At 41.8% G+C, this 25,118-nt stretch overlaps 1 protein-coding gene across 4 annotated transcripts in view; it reads left to right on the top strand.

Annotated features, from left to right (window-relative positions):
• AATF (apoptosis antagonizing transcription factor) overlaps positions 1-25,118 on the top strand; it is a 114,125-nt gene that overhangs the window by 36,684 nt on the left and 52,323 nt on the right. For all 4 annotated transcript variants that reach the window (XM_042255362.1, XM_042255363.1, XM_027975312.2 and 1 more), the window contains exons 5-8: positions 5,988-6,102; positions 7,754-7,961; positions 8,490-8,654; positions 10,159-10,242. In XM_042255362.1, coding sequence (XP_042111296.1) covers positions 5,988-6,102; positions 7,754-7,961; positions 8,490-8,654; positions 10,159-10,242 — 572 coding nt within the window. The remainder of the gene's footprint in view (positions 1-5,987; positions 6,103-7,753; positions 7,962-8,489; positions 8,655-10,158; positions 10,243-25,118) is intronic.

The following is a 25,118-nucleotide window of genomic DNA, read 5'->3' on the forward strand; positions in this document are numbered from 1 at the left end:
TCAGGCCAATATAGCATGTGTCATTTTGACCTATAGTTTAGCTGTAGTTCTAGAGTTACTTTGGAAGAAGTGGGGGGGAAACTGTTCTTGCAATCTGTATCTTCTAGCTTAATGTATATATCTGGGAATAAGAGGAATGTAGGCATTTATATACACCTGCACATAAATAATTGTATGTTTGCATATTTGCTTTAAAAACAATGGTGTGGATATTTAAAAACTGATAAGGTGAGCTTTATTTTACTTTATACATTTGCTGTCCCCATTGCCCTACATCTCCTCCCCAGAAGTTTTACTTACTGGTTTATAATCTAATTAACGAACTGTGTGCCCATGTCCAAACTTATTCTCTGCCTCCAGTTTTGTTTATGTTGAACAGCCTAGATGAATCAAGGAAAAAAATAAAGCTGTTAGGTGAAAATGGTTTTTAGATTGGTGACATTTTATATATAGAATGCTTGCATATGGGCAGCATGTAAATGAATACTTAATGTGGAAATGTATGAATACTAGTTCTGTCTTGGCACTGTAGATCACAGCAAGCAGAGCCCAAGATTTTCGCTGTGTGAAAGATGCCGATTTTGTGATAGTAATATACTTTCTATTTTATAGCATTTAAACATTTGCAGCATACCTTAATATATACAAGCATTTGTTATTTTTTGCCTTAGTTCTGCAAGATAACCAGGCAAAGGATTATCTGCATGGTGTAGATGAGATCATTGAGACTCGAAGAGATTAAATGGGGGGTCCACTCAGTGGAAAATGACTAGTTAGGGATAGTTTCTGTTAAAATCCAGGGCTCCTAGCCCTCAGTAAAATACTCTTTCCATTTATTCTTCACTTGGGAAATTGTTTCTAAGGCTGGTGCCCGGGTGCTTAGTTTGAGTCTTGTTAATAAGGCCAGTCATGTGTCCTTCTTAATCTCCTCTTAAGGCAAAGGCCTCTGGAAATGGACCAGGTAGGACAAAATAAACATATATGTCCTTGGCAGTCTCCATTTGTTTTGTGGCCACGTGCCAGGAGGGAGAGAGAGGAAAGTATAGGTGCATCTCTGCTGCTTTTCTTAGCTTTGAACTCTGGCAGAGAAACTAGAGGTGAATTAGAAAGTGTTGATTCCATTCCCTTGGATCATTCATAGGGCTGAACAAATGGAATTCAGCTTTGTATGAGTGATAGAGTTCTTTGGTTTGGTTCGTTTTTGTCTGGGGCTGGGAAGAACTCACTGTGGAATCTGAGCCTTCAGGAGAGCGTCTTTCCTCACCCTGGTCAGTTGTGGCTTCGAGGGGGCCTGCCGTGTCCAGCAGAGGATTGCTCATTGTTTCTTCAGGTTTTACATAAAACTTCACTGGAAGGAAATGTGACCATAATACTGCAAAGAAATGAGAATTGAGTTCTGGCTTCTAAATCTCTTTACAGGAGGCTGTCCATGTATTGACCACTGATGATTTGACGTTGATAAACTTTTTTTTGGGGGGGGGGTGGTGGTGGTGGTTAGAAGCACAGAATTGCAGATTTCATCTCTGGTAGGTCTGACACTTTGATGCATGGTGGTGCTATCCCTGAATGGAGCTTAAATACTTCAGGGCTACTTTCTGACTGGGTGAAGGGGTGTATAAAATGACGACGTATGAGAGAGTATTAACAGAAAGGCACACTTTGATTTACTGATATTGGCTCTCTGCCTTCTCGTTGGATTGATATGCTGTCTAATATATCTGCAATGGATTTTTTTAAACTGACTTGAACAAAATAAAAGGGCTTGTATAGCTACTGGAAAGTGGCCCTTAAAAGTAGTAGTCTCTGTGTTGGATGTTTTCACAATTCTTGGTTATGTTACATGTGAGAGTCAAATTATGACTTGCTTGTTGGGGGCAAGCAGCCATAAATGTTATGGACTGCTTTGCAGCTGCTTCTGTGCATGGTTCTTGATCTCCTATTTTAGATCATGGACACGTGGTACCTGGAGGAAGTAAGGGACAGGTACTTGTTTTTCCTGTTCTTATAATTATTTTTTATTGTGGCAAAAAGATACATAGCATGAAAATTACCATTCTAAGTGTACAGTGCAATAGTGTTAAGTATATTTACATTGTTATACATCCAATCGCCAGGACTTTTTGATTTTTGTGAAATTAAAACCCTGTACCCAGTAAACAACAATTCTCCATTTCTCTCTCCCTCCAACCCTTGACATGCACCATTCTCCTCTCTGTTTTTATGAATTAGACTACTCTAGATACCTTGTATAAGTGGGATGATGCAGTATTTGTCCTTCTGTGACTGACTTATTTCACTTCGCACAGTATCCTCAAGGCTCATCCATGTTGTGGCGTGTGACAGAATTCCCCTCCTTTTTAAGGCTGAATAACATTCCGTTGTTCTTTCAGACTAGGCCCTCTGTGTAGAGATAGACTGGGGAGGTAGAGTTATTTTTACTTCAGCCTTAGGAATTAGTTAAATACTTCTAAAAATTGGGGTAAAATATATATGGCATAAAATTGACTGTTTTTAACCATTTTAAAGAGTACAGCTCAGTCGCCAGTACGTTCACCTTGTCCTGCCACCATCCTCACTACTGCCCGTTCTGGAAGCTTTTTCCCCATCCCAAGCTGAAACTTTGTACGCGTTAAACGGTGAACCCCCATCCCCGCCTCTCCCCAGCCACTCTTCGGTTTTCGTCTGTGAGTGTGCCTGTAGTTTTACATTCCTCCTATAAGCGTAATCACACAATATATGTTCGTTTGCAACTGGCTTATTTTGCATAGCCTAATATTTTCAAGATTTAGTCTGGGGAATTTTGAGGACCACTTTGCAGATGCAAAATTGATTTGTGGTTTCACTTTGGAGAACATGGGCTGTCTTAACAAATAGCTGTTTCTAGAAAAGGAGGAAAAACAGTGGTTCATACTTGCATAGAATTGGGATGAGATGAGATTTCGGTTTTCATGGGCTTCCTTACAAGTGTTAGTGTCTCTCCTATTTTCTTAAGTTTCTTGCTGTAACATACTTTCAGAACCTTAGCTGTTATGGGCTCTCTGTTTATAATTCTCAGCTATTTTCATAGGTGCTCACTGACGGTAACATAGTGTTTGTAGTTGCCATTTTTATTCTTTGCTTTCCTCTCTATTGTAATTATTTTCCGTACACACACACACACTTTTGCATTATTCCAGTTACACGCTTACCTCGTGCATGTGTGCTACGTTGCTTCAGTCGTGTCCGACTCTTTGAGGCCCCATGGACTGTAGCTGCCAGGCTCCGCTGTCCATGGGATCCTCTAGGCAAGAATGCTGGAGTGGGTTGCCATTTCCTCCCCCAGGAAAAGCTTCCTGATCCAGGGATAGAACTGGTATCTCCTGTGTCTCCTGCATTGAAGGCAGATTCTTTACTGGCTGAGCCATCTGGGAAGTTGCACGCGTAGTACATTTAGACTTTAAAGTAATTCTTGTCTTTGAAATTGTTATGTCTAGGACTTCTCTGGTGATCCAGTGGCTAAGACTCTGTCCTTCCAATGCAGAGGGTGCAGGTTTGATGCCTGCTCAGGGAACTCATATCATACCTGCTGTGTGATGTGACCTAAAAAAGAAAAAATTGTTATGTCTTTATTCTTTTTTTTCTTCTTGCCTACTTCTCATCTATTTATACTTAATCCGTTTCCCCAAAACTATCAGAGGAATAATTCTGTATTATTTTTTCTTCTTGAGAATAATTTTTTATCATTATATTTGGTGGAAAGTTTTGTTAAGATTCAGAGAACGGGTTGAGAATCTTGGGTTGGAACAAAAGGCATTTTGGATTTCTTCAGAGATTGCAGGTCCTCCCAAGTGATATGGATACGTACAGATTATAAAAGGATTAGAATGTGGAGTTTATAAATGATTAATGATCAAGGATCTTATGCTACTTATAAACAGGGAAGTTGTATTTATATAGTCTTATATGCAGGTTATTGGAGGAATGCAAAGTAGCTGTTAGGTCACTGAGTTCCTTCTGACCAATCCAGGGGGGCTTTCTCAGGTAAGCTCTTAGCCTTACAGTGAAATGGGATGCTACAGCATGATCTGTTTGGAGAACTGGTCTGAGTCATGTGTTGGTGTCCCAGTGATAAAATAGGTTGGGATGCAAAATAGGGAGGAAGTTACTCAGGCTGGACAAAGTAGAAGCAGAAGAGTTAGAATCAGATTTATAAAGATCAGATAAACGGAAGTTTGTGTGAGCTGGTTAGTCTGGAATGTGAAACAGAAATGAATGTGCTACTGCTGCTGCTGCTTAGTTGCTTCAGTCGTCTCCTACTCTGTGGACCCTGCGAACTGCAGCCCACCAGGCTCCTCTGTCCATGGGATTCTGCAGGCAAGAATACTAGAGTGGGTTGCCATGCCCTCCTCCAGGGGAGCTTCCTGACCCAGGGATCGAACCCGGGTCTCCTGCATTGCAGGCACATTCTTTACCGATGAGCCACGAAATGAATGAATGAAATGAAACCCAAGAAATGAATGTAGGGTCTGCTAAGTGCGAGTCAGGACGCTTGAAAGATTAAGTTTCCTTAAGGGAAAGAGGGAAAGACTGATAGAAGCACAGCCAGGAACAAATGGACAGCTCTTAGTGATAATCTGTGTGGAAAACACAGGGTTTAGCCACTGATCGAATATACTGAATACCGGCACCAAAATGTCAGTGATCGCCTATGAAAATTAAACAGAGATGTTTCTGACATGGTGTGTTTGAGGGAGTGATGGAGCATCCAAGTGGAGATTTTCTTAGTTGCTGGAAATGTGAGAGTTTGATTATAAAGAGATGTCTGGGTGCTATCAAAACATAACTAGTAATTATCAGTGTCTAGTTAGCCTCTTTAGTAGGATTAGTAGGATTATGCTGATAAGGAACGTAAGAGTTCCTTTCTCAGAGAGCCAGTTCTTATTCTGAAAGCTCTTGGTCATAGATGTTACATTTGATCCCGACCAGCTTTATTACGAACACATCTTGTTGGTTGTGAGGAGAACCGGGTGAGAACATGCGCCCGATGAGCAGATTTCCAACAGACGATTCAGTACACTGGACGCCCCAGAGCCTGGGGTTCCACATCTCTGCATCTAGCCAACTTTGAACCAACGATATTTGGAAAGGAAAAAAAAATGTCAGAAAGTTCCAAAAATTTGCAGCACTCTGACAACCATTTCCACAGTGTTTGTATCATATTCATAACAATTTTTGTAGCACTTATATTATACTAGTTGTTATCAGTAATCTAGAGATGATTTGAAGTATGTGTGAGGATATGGGTTATATGCAAATTAGGCCCTTTGATATAAGTAAGGGACCTGAGCATCTGTGGGTTTTTGCTACCCAGGGGGAGAGGCCCTGGAACCAATCTCGTGAGGATACAGAGCGATGACTGTATTGCGAACAGGAAGTCATTAACTTGGGTGTGTGTTCGTGAACAGGAACTTTGCATAAGGGTAAACGCTGAGAGATTGAATGAATGAGGTGGCAGCTCACACCAGAGGCAGAGAAGATTTCTCAGGGAAGGGAGGTGGTGGTGATAGGAATCCTAGGACTAAGTTGTGCTTCTGGGGGGAAAGAGAAGGAATTGCTTAAGGAACCAGTTGATAAAGAGATAATCCAAGAGGCAACCTGTAGAAAGATAACTGAGAGGGCAGCACCGGAGGAAGAAAATGATTGCTTATGATGACAGACAAGGAAGGGTTTTGTCAAACTTAGTACATTTAAGAACTCAGAATTTATTGCAGATGTTTTAAGTTTCTTACACGTTTCCTTGCTTGTTCTCCACAGGGACTCTAGGAGGTAGGGACTGTTATTATTTCCTTTCAGAAATTCTGTATTTCAGAGAGTTCTTAGGCCCGGCCAGTCCTGTACACCCACCCCCGCCCCAGCCAGTACTACTCAGGAGGCAGGCGTCAGAGGCATCACCTGCTGTGGGGCACTGTCGGTAATTAACTGTTCTTTTTCTCTGCTTTATTTCCCAGGTCACAAGGCACTTAAAGCACTGTTGAGGTCATTGGTGGATCTCCAGGAAGAGTTGCTTTTCCAGTACCCAGACACTAGGTATCTCGTAGATGGGACAAAACCCAAAGCAGAAAGGTAAGGAGGAATGGAACTATGGAATCGCTGTCTTTTCATCTGAATATTTTCCCACTGTTTACAAAGTCAGGTCCTTCCAGAAGATGTCAGACTTCTTAATGTTAGTGAACTATTCAATAGAAAGAGCCGTTCACAGTTAATTGGTAGCCAGGATGGCATATGAATTGGGAATTCTCTTTTGGATTTCTGTGTGTAGTTGTGCCTAATTGTGTTTGTGCATGCATGCATGCTCAGTCGCTAGGTTGTATCCAACTTTTTTGTGACCCCGTGGACTGTAGCCCTCCAGGCTCCTCTGTCCATGGGATTCTCCAGGCAAGAATACTGGCGTGGGTTGCTATTTCCTCCTCCAGGGGATCTTCCCGACCCAAGGATCAACCTGCGTCTCCTGCATTGCAGGTGGATTCTTCACCACTGAGCTACCTGGGAAGCCCTGTTACTTTTGTAAGCTTCTGCAAAAAACTTACCTTTGGGGGTAGGGGGCTGCACCTCTTGGCTCGTGGGATCTTAGTTCCTCGACCAGGGATCAAACCCAGGCAGTGAGAGCACGGAGGCCTAACCACTGGACCACCAGGGAATTCCCCAAACTTGCCTTCTTTTTTAGATCTAGTGAAATTATTGGTGAAAGCACATTTTTAGTATGAATGCTTAATTGATGTTTATGAAGCCCTTTGTTGCACGTACGTGGAATTGCCAGTTGCAACCATCGACTTTTTAGTAAGGGAAAAAGCAGTTAATTTGACGGGTGGAAACATTTTGGAAAATAGCAGAATAAACCTTTTTTTCCCCTTCCTGAAATGATCACATTTGATGAAGGGTCACCCCCCTCCTTGACCTCTCCCTCTGGCTGAGCTTGCTGCAAGTGGTACCTGCCTGTTGTTTTCCGTTGCGCTTCTCTTCCGCTCCGCTCCTTTCCACTGAGTTAGTTTGAAGGACAGAGGAGAGGAGCTCACATGTAGGAAGCACTTCCTGTGTGTTGGGATCAGCAGTCCACAGAGTGCAGCTGGTTCTAACTGGAGGCTCTGGTACGTTCTCAGGTGGTTGAGGGCATTGCAGTTTAGCATGGGTTCTGTGGCCTATCGCTTTGAGTTTTCTTTACGTTCTGCTCCTCTTCATTTGGTTCAACTAATACTATTCAGCTTTCCCGAACGATTGGTTACAGAGAGACATATTTCCCTTATTGATTTGGGGATTAAGGTCATAAAAGCATGATTATGTGTTTAATTTTTAAAGACCCTCCTATAACAGTATAACAATATAGGCCTGGTTCATGTGCATTTCTGATAATGTTTTTAACAACCTCATTTACTTTTATGGTTTTCTTACCTTTTAAAAATATTTTTGAAACCACCTATTTTTATATTTATTTGAAAAAGTACAGAAGATTTTGTTTGACCACATGAATGCTCTCTTACAACAAAAAAAGCCATACCCTTTTTAAAAAAAAAAAAAATTAATTTATTTGCTTGGCTGCATAGGATCTTTAGTTGCCACACGTGATATCAAGTTTCCTGACCAGGTGTCAAACCCGGGCCCCTGCTTTGGGAGCGCAGTCTCAGCCACTGGGCCACCAGGGAATACTCCTGACTGCACGTGGGACTAGGTTTTACCCAGGTGATGTTTATTTACACTGGACTCTTACTGGGTTTTCCAGTGAAGAAGAGATTTCCAGTGACGATGAAGAGCTCGTAGAGGAGGAGAAGAAGAAGCCACAGAGGAGGGGCCCGGCAAAGAGGAAGCTGGAGGTGGAAGAGTACCCCAGCTTCATGGCGAAGCGCTTTGCCGACTTCACCGTCTACAGGAACCGCACACTCCAAAAGTGGCATGATAAGACCAAGCTGGCTTCTGGAAAACTGGGGAAGGCAAGCGTGGGTGCCTGTGTGTGTGTATGAGTGTGTGAGGCAGGTCGTGGCAACCTGAAGCAGCTGTGAGAAATTGGAGCTACAGCTCCCTTATATGGATGATGCCTTGATGTGGTAGTCATCCGTCATTTCTGTGGAAAAATTTACTGAACTCCTACCACTGAGGTTTATACCATTGAGGCGTGGGTTTTCAACTTTATTAGTGAAGAGTGTTTTAAGTCTAGAAACGGTGGCCTTGTAAGTGTTGGAAAAACAAAATACCTTAAAGAAACGGATTTTACCACAATTAATATTAAAGGAGCAGAAGTTAATCTCTGGGTATAGGAAAATAATGTGACCTGCTTAAGACTAATTTTTAATTTTTTTCTGAGAACAATCACAGCCATTCACACACTCAGCCTTTAACCGAAAGTCCCTCCTGGAAAGAGGATTGTCTGTGTCTGCTGACACAGAAAGATAGAGAAACCAACGTCGCTGGCTTCTGCAGAGACTTTGTGCGTTATCTGACACTGGTTGATATTGTTGCAGGGTTTTGGTGCCTTTGAACGCTCAATCTTGACTCAGATCGATCATATTCTGATGGACAAAGAAAGATTACTTCGAAGGACACAGACCAAGCGTTCTGTCTACCGAGTTCTTGGCAAACCTGAGCCAGCAGTCCAGCCTGTCCCGGAGAGTTTGCCAGGACAGCCGGTAAGGACTGATGCATGGTGATTACGGGAGCAGTTCCTAAAGGAGGCTAATAAACTGGACGATCTGCTCACCTCCTTGTAGGTATTCCTTGGGGTATAAGACATAAACAAAAGAAAGGGGGGGAGCGGGAAAGCACTGCTTTGTTTGAGAAACTGAGATGATTTGGGAGGGGAAAGTTTTTAAAAAATGAAGCCACTGGGGCACAGTTCATGAGGTGCTAGCCTACTGTGTTACCCCTTTGCCTGGCAAAGAAATAAAGCCACTCTTTCTCCTAAACAAGAAATAATAATGAATAAAGCTATTATTAACTTGTATATAGCCTTCTCTTAATTTTGAGTTTGATATGAGTCTGGTCATGGAAGCATTTGTAATTCAGTTTTTAAAATTCAGTTTTACAGCTTCTTCTTTAGAAGCACTAATATTGAGTTGAGTGTGTACTTTAGGCTTTCCTTTGCATGCTTATATGCTCCAGGAAAGGATCCAGAATTGGAATAGGCAGATTCTTCTGTCTGAAGGAAACTCTTTTATTTATAGTAGAAATATATACTTAATATGTATTTCTTAAGTTCAGAAGAATTTTAAATGAAAAGTAAAATTCCCCTAGTCTGAAAATTCCACTCCGTAGGTTTAACCAATGTTCGTAGTTGTAACAAGCTTTTAGGTATTTTCTACATAGACGCAGACAGACACACACACACCCACACACATATATAACACATAACGCTTTCATAAAAATACGGTTTTTAGAACTTTCCTGTTGGCCCAGTGGTTGAGACTCCATGCTCCCAATGCAGTGGGCATGGGTTCAATCCCTGGTTGGGGAACTAAGATCCCACATAGCTTGCACAGCATGGCCAAAAAAACAAACAAAAAAAATGTCTATTTTTTTTTAACTAAATGGGATGGATATATATATATGTGTATAAATATATAAATTATATATGAAATCTTACAGCTTTCTAAATTATTCTAGATATTTTTCCAGGCTGTTACATAGAGATCTACCTCATTTTTTCTAATGGCTGTAGTATTCCGTTGTATGGATGTGTAATTTATTTGAACAGTGGATATGTATGTTTTCTCTAGTTTTAGAAACAGTGCTATCAGAAACATTCCTGAGCATTTATATATTTTTGTTTTTATGTAAACATGTGGATACACTTCTAGAAGTGGAAATATTAAAGAGAATATGCATTTTAAATTCTGATAGATGTAAAATTGCCTCAGAAAGGCTGCTGTATTTTCCATTACTGAAGATTGCCTGTTTGTATTAGAATGAGATTAAATATATTTTCATATAACCATTGAGCATTTGTGTTTTTTTCTGTCAAGTACCTATTAATGTTTTGCCCATTTTTCAACAGCATTATTTTTGTTCTTTAATTGTAAGAGCTCTTTATATCTTAAGGAAGATAGTGCTTTTACAGTTCTACACATTCTTTATAGTCACTGCATTACTTTGGCAACCTCATTGGGATTCACTCTTTCCTTCTCGTGGATGTAGGAGATCCTTCCTGAGGCCCCTGCTAATGCCCACCTGAAGGACTTGGATGAAGAAATCTTTGATGATGATGACTTTTATCACCAGGTATGATTTTTACTCTCTTTTCTTTTGTTGTAAATGAGGCATTAACATTTTAAGACACCGGATAGAATTCTGTGACCTAAAGGGTAGCTGTCGTACTTCGGAAGAATAGAGTCAGACAGGGTTTCTGAACATGTCCTCAGAATCGACTTGCTGTGTAGTTCTAGATGTGTTACTTTGCTTTTATAGTTTTCCTTCTGAAATGAAAATAGCTACACCTTCTCTGTTAGTTGTTACAGAGTATGAGTTATTGTAGAGCAGTTTCAGTGTCTTTGCATCAGATGATTTATTCTCTCTCAGCCACTTTTGATGATGTTCCTGGAGGATTTGTTTTTTGTTTGGTTTCTTGTCCTGTTACTAGTAGGTAAGGACATGGCGTTGAAAGGCCAGGATCCCAGAATTCTTGAATTGCACTTCTGCTTCTGTCATACTACATCTCTTCTCTTAAAACATTCTTGTGTGTGTGCATGTTCAAATCAGTTAAGTATGTACGGAGGTTGTCTGCTGCTGTTGATTATAATAATAGTGTAGTGCTTTGAAGACAGAAGGAATTGCTAGAGTTTGAAATGTAGTCCAGTTCTCAGTGTCTCCTCACAGTCATTCCCCTGCTCTTGCCCTGCCCCTGCCATCTGCTGCTTTTTCTGATGATGGTTGTACTATCAAGGTAGATTAAACATCTGGGCTATTCTAAAGAACTAAAATAATTTCCTCTAATCCTGGGTCTCTTTCATCAGTCATACGTCTTAATGAGACGTGCTGTAGGCTGTCCCCTCTCTAGCTCTGGAGAGTCACGGATGCTGTTCAGTTTTGGTTGAGTCATTATTTGTCACAGTGATCTCTGTTAACTTTTATGGAAGACTTTTCAAATGCTTGTTGGAGGTGTAGCCATAATGACAGTCCTGTGCAATATACGGAAGTACGAAGGAAGGAACATAGGAAAACTATACTGCGAAGAGAGTAGAAAAAGTGATTCTGTATTGAGGAAACCTCTGGTTTTGCCCTAACAAAGAGAGAGATATTTTTAAATTTATCTTGCTGTTCACTCTGATGTTCCATAAAATTATTGCTGTGTGTCTTAAAAGTAATGATGAGTGGGTAGAGGCAAGAGGATTGGTGTGTGGCCCCAGGTGTTCCCAGTCAGAGGTCTTGATTCTTTTTTCCTTTTTTTCTATTATTATGTCCATTTGTCAGAAGAGTGGGGAACTCTGTTTTGCTCTAGAATGTCTGAGAGAGTATCTGACATGGGATACTAATGCTGTGTGAGTGTGTGAGATCATGGGAGACAATCCAAAATGTTCCAGTCTTCATTAATTGAAGTGTACATTGTTCGATAGAAAGTGCATCATAAATTAAATAGGCCTAATGAAATAAACTGAAATTACTGGGGGAAGCTGCTTCCACTGGCAATCCTCAGTCTGAAAGATTTTTTTTTTTTTGGCCTGGAGGTCTGCTTAAAAAGAAATAGCATTACTTGATTGGCCCTTCATCCCAATTAATAATTTTAACTTCGATAAATTCTGATTTCAGTTATGACTAGTCACATCTTCGCTTTTCCCCTTGCTGGTTAATTGGGGTGCTGGGGTTAATCTAAATTAAAACTTAAACTAATAGAGGTCAGCGAGGCAGCTGAAACACCTGAGTGAAACAAATGGGGCTGCCAGGCACAACTTTATCTTGGCTGTTTCCCAGGAGGGAAGTGGCAGCAAATTGGAGTTGTTTCAGCCTTCTGTAAAGGTGAATGATGGGTGACACTTGTTAATGTACAGCGTCTCCGGAAGCATTCCAGATTGCTTTGCTGCCGCACCAACTGCTGCCATCCACGCACAGTCAGTAGGAACTGGACCAGTTGCCAACATCTGGCAGCACAGCAAGGAATGGGTGCAAGGCTTGAAACCCCGCAGATTCTAAATATGGTGCTTAGAAGTGTGCAGGCTTTAATCACTTACCACTCTTTGGCAGCAGGCTACGACAGCTTATCCCAGCCTCGTACATCACAGTCGACATCTGCTGAGCCGCCAGGCAGCTGCACATTCATTTTCTTTTCTTGCCTTTTCTCTTTGCCTCCTATTCCTCTTCTTCTTCGCGCTACCCCCCCACCTCCCCTCCCCCCAGTCCCACCCCCTGCCTCCCTTCAGTTTTCCTCCCCCTCCCCCAATATGCTTCTTGGGAGAGATGATCTGTAAAGATTACCGCTTCATTGTGTGCAAGTAATTGTGGTGATGCCAGGCCCTTGACAGACACAACGTAGCACCTGTTCTGCTGACCTGGTTAATTTCTTCTGTTGAGTGGGATTTACCAGAGATTGGAGCTGAAGCCAATTCAATGATAAGGCTAAAGAAAATGGCTGTATGTTTTCTGTCACCTCCCAATTAAATTGGCTTCATAAAGTGCTTTCCTTTATTTGTCAGGGTGGTAAGCCTGAGCTAAGTGTTGCATTCAGAAGTGGTACAATGTATTACAATGGGCCTGTGAGTTTTCATTTGTGTTTTTTGATGCGGTTGGTTGTTTGGAAGAGCTTGGTGGTGAATATAATAACGTTTCCCGTTTTTTTTTTTTTTTTAACCATACTTGAAGCCAGACTCTTTGGGTCCATGTTTTGTAAGGAAGAGATTATAGCCACATTGAATTTTAATGTTTCATTGTAAGGGTTTAAAGGCTTACTTGGTTAAGTCATGTGTCTCGAGGCTGTGTAAATGCCCTCACCACTGAGAATGGTGTTCAGGGTCAGAACGCGCAACACAGACACACTCACTCTCTTTGTTTCATAATGGGCCTTAAATTACTACAACTTAAAAAATATGTGTTATTTAATAAAGGTACATGCGAGTGTGTATGTGTGTGTATAAGCAAATACATATGGAGTATGTGTGGAGAGGACTGGAGAGTATCAGATACTGTAATGGTACTTTTTTTGAGCTGAAAAGAACCTCACAATAATGAGTCCCTGAGACATTAAGTAACTTCCTGAAAGTCACATACTAGTACTTGATCCAAGATTTTTTAGGCCAAGCCCTGTTCTTCCCATACCTTTGTTTCTTAAATATTTCATTTGTGAGCCACAGGAAGACTTCACTATAGTATTATGCTTTTCATTTTGTAAATAACTGAGCTTCATTTTCTCAGAACCAGAAGAAACATTATGTTGTGTTACAAAGTAATTTTTTTTTCCCCTTTGAAGGCAAATGATTTATTGAACTCCTGGCTTCTTAACAATTCTAATGAAAAAAATTAACCTTCTAGTTGTGTTCCTGGTTTGTTTGGAGTTGCTGAAAGCCCAGAATGTGCCCAGTGGTGACGATTTTAGGAGGGAAACTGTTCACAGGCTTCAAACATTGCTGAGTTCTCACTTGCTGGTGGGATCAGCTCACATCTGGCTCAGTTGTTGTTAGAGTTCATCCCTAGAGATTATTTCATAAAATATAAAAGTTACAAATGACCATGAAGGAAGAGCCATGTTTTCAGTGTCTATTGTTCATTTTCATGATCCCGTTTGCAACTTCTTTTTTTTTTTTTGACATTAAGTGCTTTTAAGGTGTGTTGTCTATATTGCCATTTAAAGTTGATTTTTGACTCGATAGGCCTGAGTTCTCAAAGAGTGGAGGAAGGACTAATGTTTACTGAACACTAGTAACGTGCCAGCTCCTGGACTGATTAGACAGGTACTTGATTCATGTCTTCATTTCATCCTCCCGAGATCTCCAGGTTGAGCTATGACTGCACTTAGCAATAAGCCATAAAGTGACTGTAAAGTGACTGGGTGTTTTTAAAGCATTAAAAAAAAATTTTTTTTTTTAATTAATTATTGCTGCCCACAGGCTTTCTCTAGTTGCAGTGAGCGGGAGCTGCTCTCCAGTTGTGGCGTGTGGACTTCTCGCGGTGGCTCCTGGCACGGAGCACAGGCTCTGTGTGTGCAGGCTTCAGCTGCGGCGTGTGGCCTCTGGAGCGCGGGCTCAATGGCGGTGGCGCCCCGGCTAGTGACTGGGTTTGTTCTTTTCATAGCCGAGACCTCAGACTAGTTTCTAGTCACCTCGTGAAGTATTTTGCTCTGAAAGGACTAATTGAACTTGGATATTGACAGGTCGATACCTGAATTTCTGAGGGTTCATTAGGATTTTGTATGTTGCTTCTAACTCTGTTTAGTTTTGATCTGGTTTGTCCTGTCACTTTGAATTTAACCAAGAGCATCTGGAGAAAGGCGTAATAGGTTCTGTTCTTTTGGTGACCACTTTGATGGGTTAAATTTCTCCTTTTATCTGCCATCAGAACATGTCTATAGCTGACCCTGCCACATGCTGGACATTTGTGTCTAAGACATTTGATAATGTCATAAACAAGTAATTACTAATTCGGTGAACTATTAAAAGTCGATAATGTTAAGAAATAGAGAAGAGGCAAGCTTTCTGACAGGGTCGTTTACTTTAGTTAAATTGGTGAGTGATTAATATGGACGGCTGATAGGGTGGCTTTAATTGTATGCATTTAGATCATAGTGTGAATAAGGGATGTGTAAGGCCATTCCTGGGAGAAGGCAATGGCACCCCACTCCAGTACTCCTGCCTGGAAAATCCCGTGACAGAGGAGCCTGGTAGGCTGCAGTCCATGGGGTCGATGAGGGTCAGACACGACTGAGCGACTTCACTTTCACTTTTCACTTTCAGGCATTGGAGAAGGAAATGGCAACCCACTCCAGTATTCTTGCCTGGTGGATTCCAGGGATGGGGGAGCCTGGTGGGCTGCCGTCTATGGGGTCACACAGAGTCGGACACGACTTAAGTGACTTAGCAGCAGCAGCAAGGCCATTCCTACGGTTAACGGCCATACAGTGTTCTTGTTGGCATGTGTCTTTCCAGTGATTTGGTTGATGGCTGAGAATATGCTTTAAAGTTTGATTTGAACCTACTTCTTTTAATTTGTTGCTGGAAAACAGATCCGTTCTGTTCAGAGCAGTATTTCATTTTTAGTTTGACATTGAGATGTTGTTGCTATTGGAGATGTGGATAGTGTTTCTTAAAAGTTGGGTAAAATTTATTACATGTATATCTTCTTGGTGACTTTAAAGAGGATGTATATAGGAAGTGCATAATTTTGAAAACTGAAATTATGGTTGAAGTTAGAGCAGAGAGTTAATCAGTTAGGTTTCTTAAGATGTAATAAAGGAGTTAAAAAAAAACCAAACAAATATCAATGTCTAATTAAACCCCAGTTTTAATAATTACAAGATTATGTTTTGAATCTATGCAAGAATTTTATTTGAGATACATTCTAGCTTTTGTGTTGCCATTGTCTGTCTGTCAGTGTTTAGTCCCAAAGATAGTGTCAATATCGGCATTTGATAGCTAGCGTGGGCTTGCTATTATGGAGCCTGCGACTGGCCCTCGTTTCTTTCAGTTCTCTTGCTTTAAAAAAACACCGGAGCATGACTTTGGTTCTACTGCTTCGTGTAGACAAAGGTAAAACCTCAGAACAAAGCCTAAGACAGGCTCCGTTTGATGGAGCCAGCTAGGAAAGAAAGAAGAATTGGCCTCAAACCATCGAAGAAACTTTTCACATGCAGGTGGTCCCGTGGTAGTTTACTAGGCAAATATGTGGCCAAAATTGCCTTTTCTATACTAATATAATGTTAAACCCAGTGTCAGCTAGTTAAGTGTCAGTTAGACACAGGGTTCCAGCAGTGTTTGAGCAGACTCCAGTGAAGAGTTTGGCACTTTAGAAAAGGGGCCACTACCTGTTCACCAAACTGGGCCTGGTTATCGTCTTGTTTTTAAATTATATTCAGTGTGTGTAGCTCCTTAAAGCTTTACTTTAAAAGTAAATTATAGGGACAGTGACTTAGCATAAAAGGGGAGTTAAAAAACAGCTTTAAAAATCATGTGTATTGTAGATCTAGCATAGAACCTAATTGCTCTGAAGTTAGATAGTGTCTCTGAAAAGTGTCCATTCCAAACTCTTTATACTAGAGCCTAGGGGACTAGGGTGGGATCGTCTCATCTTTAGACACCGAAATCCAGGTGTTGTTGGTCCACGTTTGATTTTCTTATTTAGTTATTTATTTGCGTATGGCTGCCCTGGATCTTGGTTGCAGTGGTGGGCTTCTCATTGCAGTGGCTTCTCTAATTCTGGGGCCACGGGATCTAGGTGCGGGGGCTTTAGTAGTTGCAGCATGCAGGCTCAGTAGTTGTGGCGCATGGGTTTAGTTGCTCTGAGGCATGTGGGATCTTCCCCAACCAGGGATTGAACCTGTGTCCCTTGAACTGGCAGGCAGATTCTTGACCACCAGCGAAGTCCCTGACTTTCTAGCATATTATGCTGCCTTTTGACCTGACACACTTAAAAGTCCATTTGAGTGTTTTCAGATTCGTAACTGTTTAGGAAACTGAAGATCCAGTGTGTGTGTTCACACTGTGACAGTTCAGATGAGTCACTTTCATGCGGTTATGCGCTTCATTCACTAATTGCTATACCAGATGCTAGTTTTACAATGACTAATAAGACAAACCCCTGCCCGAGGAATTGTGTCATCTAATGAGAGCAGAAGTAAAAGTCACTCAGTCATATCTGACTCTCTACAACCGCATGGACTGTAGCCCGCCAGGTTCCTCTGCAGGCAAGAAAATGAGTGGGTAGCCATTCCCTTCTCCAGGGGATCTTCCCAACCCAGGGGTCGAACCTGGGTCTCCTGCATTGCAGGTGGATTCTTTAAGGTCTGAGCCACCAGGGGGAGTCCTAACAAGAGCAAAGTTCTCAATTTTGTAGTCATATAGCTCCTCTTTCCGAGTATGACTTTAATAAAATTTAAATGAAGAAAATAAGTGGTGCACGAGAGCAATCAGGTCCTTGATATGAAAACATTCATATAGCTAAGACTGAGCTCCCAATGCAGGGGGCCTGGGTTCGATCCCTGGTCAGAGAACTAGATCCTACATGCTGAACTAAGAGTTCACATTCCGCAACTAAAAATCCTTCATGCCACTGCTAAGACCTGGCACAGCCAAATAAATAAATAATGGTTAAACAAAACAAAACCATGTAGTTCCATATAGTGCTTTCTTATCACAAATGTGCCTCACATACTTGTTGGCACACAGGTTTTTTCTCTCAACAGACTCCTAATTCCTTAAGTCATGTCTCAGTAACTTGTAAAAGACCCTGAGACATGCTGTTAGATTTTCCAAGAATTTTGTGATTTTTAGAAGCCAGTATTGCAAATCTGATATCCACTGAAACTTATTTCAGGTTAGAGGAGCCTTCAGGGAGATACTGCTTTGGGAAAGATCCCTGATCTTCCCCTTGCTTACAGCAAGTAATAATAAAAACCTTCCTACTCCTGGCCGGAGGCAGAGGGGAGAGCATTCAGGTTGGTGATAGGTATTTAAATGTTCATTTTGCCGTAGCCTACCTTTGTGTTTTTAAAAAAATTTTCTGTAATAAAAAGTTGAGAAGTAAAGTCTTTCAGATTTCTTTCTTCCTTCCATTAATTGATTCAGCAAATATGTGAGTATCAACTATGTATTTATCAAGTAACTGTTGTTCTAGGCTGTGCTATCTGATGCGGTAGCCACTGGCCACATGTAGCTAGCTATTTAAATTTCAGTTGTAGCTAGTTAATTAAAATAAAGTTGAAAATTCAGCCTGTCAGTCATGCTAGTCACATATCAAGAACTGTAGCCACATGTGCTAGGGGCTGTTGTACTGGACAATGCAAATATCAAACATTTACATCATCACAGAGGCTTCCCAGGTGGCTCAGTGGTAAAGAATCCCCCTGCCAAGACAAGAGACTTGGGTTCAATCCCCGGGTCAGAAAGTGCCCCAGGAGAAGGAAATGCCAACCCACTCTAGTATTCTTGCCTGGGAAATCCCATGGGCAGAGTATCCTGGCAGGCCGCAGTCCGTGGGGTCACAGAGAGTCAGACAGGACTGAGCGCATGCACACACATCATCCCAGAAAGGTCTGCTGGAGCTCTGTGAGGGGCTGGGACAAAGCAAAGGCTGCTCTCTCTCTCAGAAACAGGATGACACTGCAGTGGAAAACAGTAAAACTGGGTATGGATGAAGGGGCCTAGGACAGGGATGGGATGGCTCCTGTTTTCAGGTGGGATGGTCAGGAGATTCAGTGATACTTGAGCAGAGCCCTGAGGGCAGTGCACACCAGACCATGAAAGTTTGGGGGGGAGGGGAATGGCGAGTGCAAAGGCTCCAAGGCCCTGCTGCAGCTAGCGTGTTCTAGGAAATAGGGAGGCCTGTACCCCCGGGGTGGGGTAGGTAAGAAAGAGCGGGATAGGAGAGCCATAAGTCAGAGCCTTAGTGGGAGGCCAGGTCCGGAAGGAGCTTGTAGGCCACCCTAAGGCTTTGGCTTTCACTAGGAAGCCACTGGAGAGTTTTGAACAGAGGAGTCACATGGTTGGACTAATATTTTTGAAGCATCACTCTGATGTGTTGAGAGTAAATTCTAAGGAGGCAGGGTGGCAAACAGGAAACCGGAGGCTCTCATGATAGTCCAGGCAAGAGGTGGAGGTAGCTGGGACTGAGATGTTTTAGAGGGAGTGCTGACAAGTGGCTGGACTCTGAATTTATGCTAAAAGTTGAACTGATGGATTTGGCTGATGGATTGTGTGTGGAGTGTGGGAAGAGAGGGATCCAGGATGACTTTAGGGATTTTGGTCTGAGCAGTTGGATGGATGAAGTTGCTATTTACTGAACTGGGGACAAACAGTGAGAGAAGCTAGTTGGGAGAAGAAATCTGGAACTCAGCTTCGGTTACACGAGATTCCACACCCTGCCCCTTCCCGACCCCATGGACCTGTGCTGACTTTAATTTTTTTTATTCCAAATTAGTTATATTAAATTATCACTGAAGCAGTCATAGGGAATTGTTGAGGAGATAGTTATGTATAAAGTTTTGGAGTTCATGAAGAGGTCTGAACTGAAGGGATGAATCTGAGAGCCATCAGTATATAGATTGTATTTAATACCATGAGACTGGATGAGATCACCTAGGGATTGAAAGTGGAGAGAAAAAGAGAAAGAGATGCAAAGCCCACGTCCTGGGGGCAGTCAACATTCTGAGTTTGGGGAGAGGAAGAGGATCTAGTATAGTGCTGGAGACGGTGAGAGAAAACAAAGGAAGAGCGATTTCCCAGGTTTCACATCAAAGTGATTCAAGAAGGAGGAAATCCAGTATCGTCCTGATACCAAAACCAGGCAAAACTATCACAGGGAAGGAAAGCTACCGACCAATATCTCTAGTGAACAGAGATACAAAAGTCGACAATCTACTAACAAACTCACTCCAGCAACACATAGGCAAGAATACTGGAGTGGGTTGCCATGCCCTCCTCCAGGGGATCTTCCAACCCAGGGATCGAACTCGGGTCTCCCACATTGCAGGCAAATTCTTTACTGTCTGAGCCACCAGGAAAGCCCTCCCACCCCCCTCAAAAAAAAAATTATTTTCCATAACTAAGTGGGATTTAGTCCAGGAATTCAAGATTGTTTTAACATCAGAAATCAATTAATGTAATCAAATGTTATAAGGGCCAAAAACATGATCATCTCAATAGATGCAGAAAATTGTTTGACACCCTTTCATGATAAACACTCAACAAATAGGGATAGAAGAGAATTCCTTACCTAGTAAAGAACATCTATGAAAACCCGTAACTAACATCCTATTCAGTGGTAAAAGACAGAAAACTTTCCCCAAAGATTAGAAATAAGGCAAGGATGCTCTTGCCACTAATATTCAGCATTGTACTGGAGGTTTTAGCAAGGGCAGTTAGAAAGAAATAAAAGGCATCTAAGTTGGAAAAGAAGAAGTAAAAGTATCTCTTACTTGCAGTTGGCATGATCCTATATATAGAAATCCCAAAGAAGCCACCAGAAAACTACTTGATCATGAATTGCAGGATACAGAATAAACACAAAAACATCAGTTGTGTTTCTATACACCAGCAGTAAGCAATCTGAAAAGTTAAGAAAGCCATTCCATTTACAATAACATCCAGATGAGGAAAATACCTGAGGATAAATTTAACCAAGGAGGTAAAAGACTTATATTGGTGTGTGTGTGTGTGTGTGTGTGTGTGTGTGCACGTGCATGTGTGTGCGCGCACGCACGCATACACGCTTAGTCATGTCCAACTCTTTGTGACCCCATGGACTGTAGCCTACCAGGCTCCTCTGTCCATGGAATGTTTCCAGGCAAGAATACTGGAGCAGGTTGGCATTTCCTACTCCAGGGGATCTTCCCAACCCAGGGACTGAACCTGTGTCTCTTGCATCTCCTGCATTGGTGGGCAGATTCTTTACCATTGGTGCTACCTGTGAAGCCCCAAAGACCTGTATGCAGAAAGTTTTCAACTTTGCTGAAAGAAATTTTAAAAGACCTAAATAAATGGAAAGCCATCCCATTTCATGGATTAGAAAAATTGTAATTTATGGATTAGAAGACTTAAGTATTGTTAAAAATGACAGTACTCCTCAATTGATATACAGATTCAACACAATCTGTATCAAAATCCCAGCTATCTTTCTGCTGAAAGTGATGAGCAGATCCTAAAACTGATGTGGAAATACAAAAGACCCAAGATGGCCAAAACAATCTTGAAAAAGATCAAAGTTGGAGGACTCATAGTTCCTAATTTCAAAACTTATTACAGAGTTGTAGTAATCAAGATGTTGTGGTACTAGTATAAGGTTAGGCATATAGATCAATAGAATACAATTGAGAATTCAGAAATAAACCTTTACAGTTATGGTCAATTGATTTTCGACAGGGGTGCCAAGACAGCGGTGAGCAGTCTTTACAGCAAATAATGCTAGGACAACTAGTTACCCACTTGCAGAAGAGTGAAGTTAGAGCCCCCTCTCATTCCTACATGAAGATTAACTCTGAGTTGATCATATACCTACATACAAGAGACAAAACTATAAAACTTCTAGAAAAAAACACAGGAGTAAATCTTTGTGACTTTGGGTTAGGAAATAGTTTCTTAAATATGACAACAAAAGCACAAGGGACAAAACAGAATAAAAACAGATACGTTGGACTTCATCGAAATTGAAAACTTTTGAGCTGCGGAAGGTCCTACCGGAAAAGTGAAAAGACCCGCAGAGTGGGAGAAACTATTTTTAAATTGTATATCTGATAAAGGACTGATATCTAGAATATATAAAGAACTCTTAAACTCAATAATAAAAGCAAATAACCTACTAAAAAATGGCGAATGATCTGAATAAACATTTTTCCAAAGAAGGTATTTAAACGACTAGTAAGATGCTCACCATTATTAATTAGTCTTTCAGTTCAGTTCAGTCGCTCAGTTGTGTCTGACTCTTTGCGACCCCATGAATTGCAGCATGCCAGGCCTCCCTGTCCATCACCATCTCCCGGAGTTCACTCAGACTCGTGTCCATCAAGTCGGTGATGCTATCCAGTCATCGCATCCTCTGTCGTCCCCTTCTCCTCCTGCCCCCAATCCCTCCCAGCATCAAAGTCTTTTCCAATGAGTCAACTCTTCCCATGAGGTGGCCAAAGTACTGGAGTTTTCAGCTTTAGCATCATTCCTTCCAAAGAAATCCCAGGGTTGATCTCCTTCAGAATGGACTGGCTGGATCTCCTTGCAGTCCAAGGGACTCTCAAGAGTCTTCTCCAACACCACAGTTCAAAAGCATCAATTCTTCGATGTGTAGCCTTCTTCACAGTCCAACTCTCACATCCATACATGACTGCTGGAAAAACCATAGCCTTGACTAGACAGACCTTAGTCGGCAAAGTAATGTCTCTGCTTTTGAATATGCTGTCTAGGTTGCTCATAAGTTTTCTTCCAAGGAGTAAGCGTCTTTTAATTTCATGGCTGCAATCACCATCTGCAGTGATTTTGGAGCCCCCCAAAATAAAGTCTGACACTGTTTCCACTGTTTCCCCATCTATTTCCTATGAAGTGATGGGACCGGATGCCATGATCTTCATTTTCTGAATGTTGAGCTTTAAGCCAACTTTTTCACTCTCCTCTTTCACTTTCATCAAGAGGCTTTTGAGTTCCTCTTCACTCTCTGCCATAAGGGTGATGTCATCTGCATATCTGAGGTTATTGATACTTCTCCCGGAAATCTTGATTCCAGCTTGTGTTTCTTCCAGCCCAGCGTTTCTCATGATGTACTTTGCATATAAGTTAAACAAGCAGGGTGACAATATATAGCCTTGACGTACTCCTTTTCCTATTTGGAACCAGTCTGTTGTTCCATGTCCAGTTCTAACTGTTGCTTCCTGACCTGCATATAGGCTTCTCAAGAGGCAGGTCAGGTGGTCTGGTATCCCCATCTCTTTCAGAATTTTCCACAGTTTATTGTGATCCACACAGTCAAAGGCTTTGGCATAGTCAATAAAGCAGAAATAGATGCAGAGGGCTGACACACAGAAACCATACTCACAGAAAACTAGTCATTCTAATCACACTAGGACCACAGCCTTGTCTAATTCAGTGAAACTAAGCCATGCCCACGGGGCAACCCAAGACGGGCAGGTGATGGTGGAGAGGTCTGACAGAATGTGGTCCACTGGAGAAGGGAATGGCAAACCACTTCAGTATTCTTGCCTTGGGAACCCCATGAACAGTATGAAAAGGCAAAATGGTAGGATACTGAAAGAGGTACTCCCCAGGTCAGTAGGTGCCCAATATGCTACTGGAGGTCAGTGGAGAAATAACTCCAGAAAGAATGAAGGGACGGAGCCAAAGCAAAAACGATACCCAGCTGTGGATGTGACTGGTGATAGAAGCAAGGTCTGATGCTATAAAGAGCAATATTGCATAGGAACCTGGAATGTCAGGTCCATGAATCAAGGCAAATTGGAAGTGGTCAAACAAGAGATGGCAAGAGTGAACGTCGACATTCTAGGAATCAGCGAACTAAAATGGACTGGAATGGGTGAATTTAACTCAGATGAGCATTATATCTACTACTGCAGACAGGAATCCCTCAGAAGAAATGGAGTAGCCATCATGGTCAACAAAAGAGTCCGAAATGCAGTACTTGGATGCAATCTCAAAAACGCCAGAATGATCTCTGTTCATTTCCAAGACAAACCATTCAATATCACAGTAATCCAAGTCTATGTCCCAACCAGTAATGCTGAAGAAGCTGAAGTTGAACAGTTCTATGAAGACCTACAAGACCTTTTAGAACTAACACCCAAAAGAGATGTCCTTTTCATTATAGGGGACTGGAATGCAAAAGTAGGAAGTCAAGAAACACCTGGAGTAACAGGCAAATTTGGCCTTGGAATGTGGAATGAAGCAGGGCAAAGACTAATAGAGTTTTGCCAAGAAAATGCACTGGTCATAGCAAACACCCTCTTCCAACAACACAAGAGAAGACTCTACACATGGACATCACCAGATGGTCAACACCAAAATCAGATTGATTATTAGTCTCTAGGGAACAAATCAGAACCATAGTGATCACTAGGATAGCTGTGACCAAAAATGACAGATGATAACAAGTTTGGGGAGAATATGGAGGATTTGGAACCCTTGTACACTGTTGGTAGAAATATAAATTTGGTGCAGCCTCTATGGAAAACAGTTTGGTAGTTCCTCAGATCTACCATAGAGTTATCATATGACCCAGCAATTCTACTGTTAGGTTTACACCCAGAAGAAATGAAAATCATATGTCCACACAAAACCTTGTACATGAATATCTGTAGCGTTATTCATAATAGCCATAAAGGAAGCAACCCAAGTGACCATCAACCGATAAATTGATAAACAAAACATGGTATATCCATACAATAAATATTATTCAACCATAAAGAGGATGAAGTACTGAAACTTGCAGCATGGATAAACTTTTGAAAACATTATGTTAAGTTAAGTGAAACGAGAGAGTCACAGACCATATTTGTATGATTTATTAAATGCTCCAAATAGGCACAATTTATAGAAGTGAAAAAGTGGATAGGCGGTTGCCTAGGGCTGGCAATATTGGGGGTGAAATGGGAGTAGCTGATGGGAGAAAAAAAAACTGTCTTTTGACAGTGATGAAAATATTCTGAAATTGATTTTGATGATGGTTGCACACCTCAGTGAATATACAAAACCATTGAATCATAGTTTAAATTGGTGAGCTGTATTGTATGTGCATTTTATCTGAATAAGGTCTTTTTTTTTTCCCTTAAAAGAGTGACATACTGTGTTGAATGTTGTAGATAGATCAAATAAGATAAGGAGTGAGAACTGGCTATTTGGTTCAGCAATGTGGAAGCCATTGGGACCTTCACAGAAACTGTTTTGTTCGAGTGCTGAAGCGGGTTCAAGAGAGAATGGAGGGAGAAAAGTTGGAGATGGCATAGACAGTCGGGAGAAAGCTTGCCCTAAAGGGGAGAAATGGGCAGCAGGGGTCAGGAGCGGGTTTCTTGTTTGGGTTTCAGGTAGATGTCCTCTGTATGTTGCTTTTGTTGTCATCCATTTGTTTATTTTTTAGGCTGTGCAGGGTCTTTGTGGTTGTACACAGGCTTCTTGTCGTGGAGCATGGGCTCTAGAGCCCACGGTCTCAGGAGTTGCAGCCCTCAAGCTTAGCTGCTTGTGGGATCTTGGTTCCCCAATCAGGGATCCTGTACACTGTTTTCTGATGGAAATGATCCCGTAGAGGGCGTCATGCACGTTCCAGGGAGGAGGTGAGAATGGCTGCTGCTGTGTACACAGGTAGAGAGGGGTTGGTCTGATGCACAGCTCTTGTGTAGATACGGGCGTGAGGACAGAGTGTGGGAACTCTTGTTCCCAAGGAGCTATGGGGAGGGTAGTATGTGAGGTTCTTACCTGAGGGCAGGGGCTGGAGGTTTGAGAAAAGAGAAGGTACGGCAGAGTCCTCAAGCAGAG

Source organism: Ovis aries, chromosome 11, assembly GCF_016772045.2.
Source record: "Ovis aries strain OAR_USU_Benz2616 breed Rambouillet chromosome 11, ARS-UI_Ramb_v3.0, whole genome shotgun sequence".
In the NCBI taxonomy this organism is placed as follows: domain Eukaryota; kingdom Metazoa; phylum Chordata; class Mammalia; order Artiodactyla; family Bovidae; genus Ovis; species Ovis aries.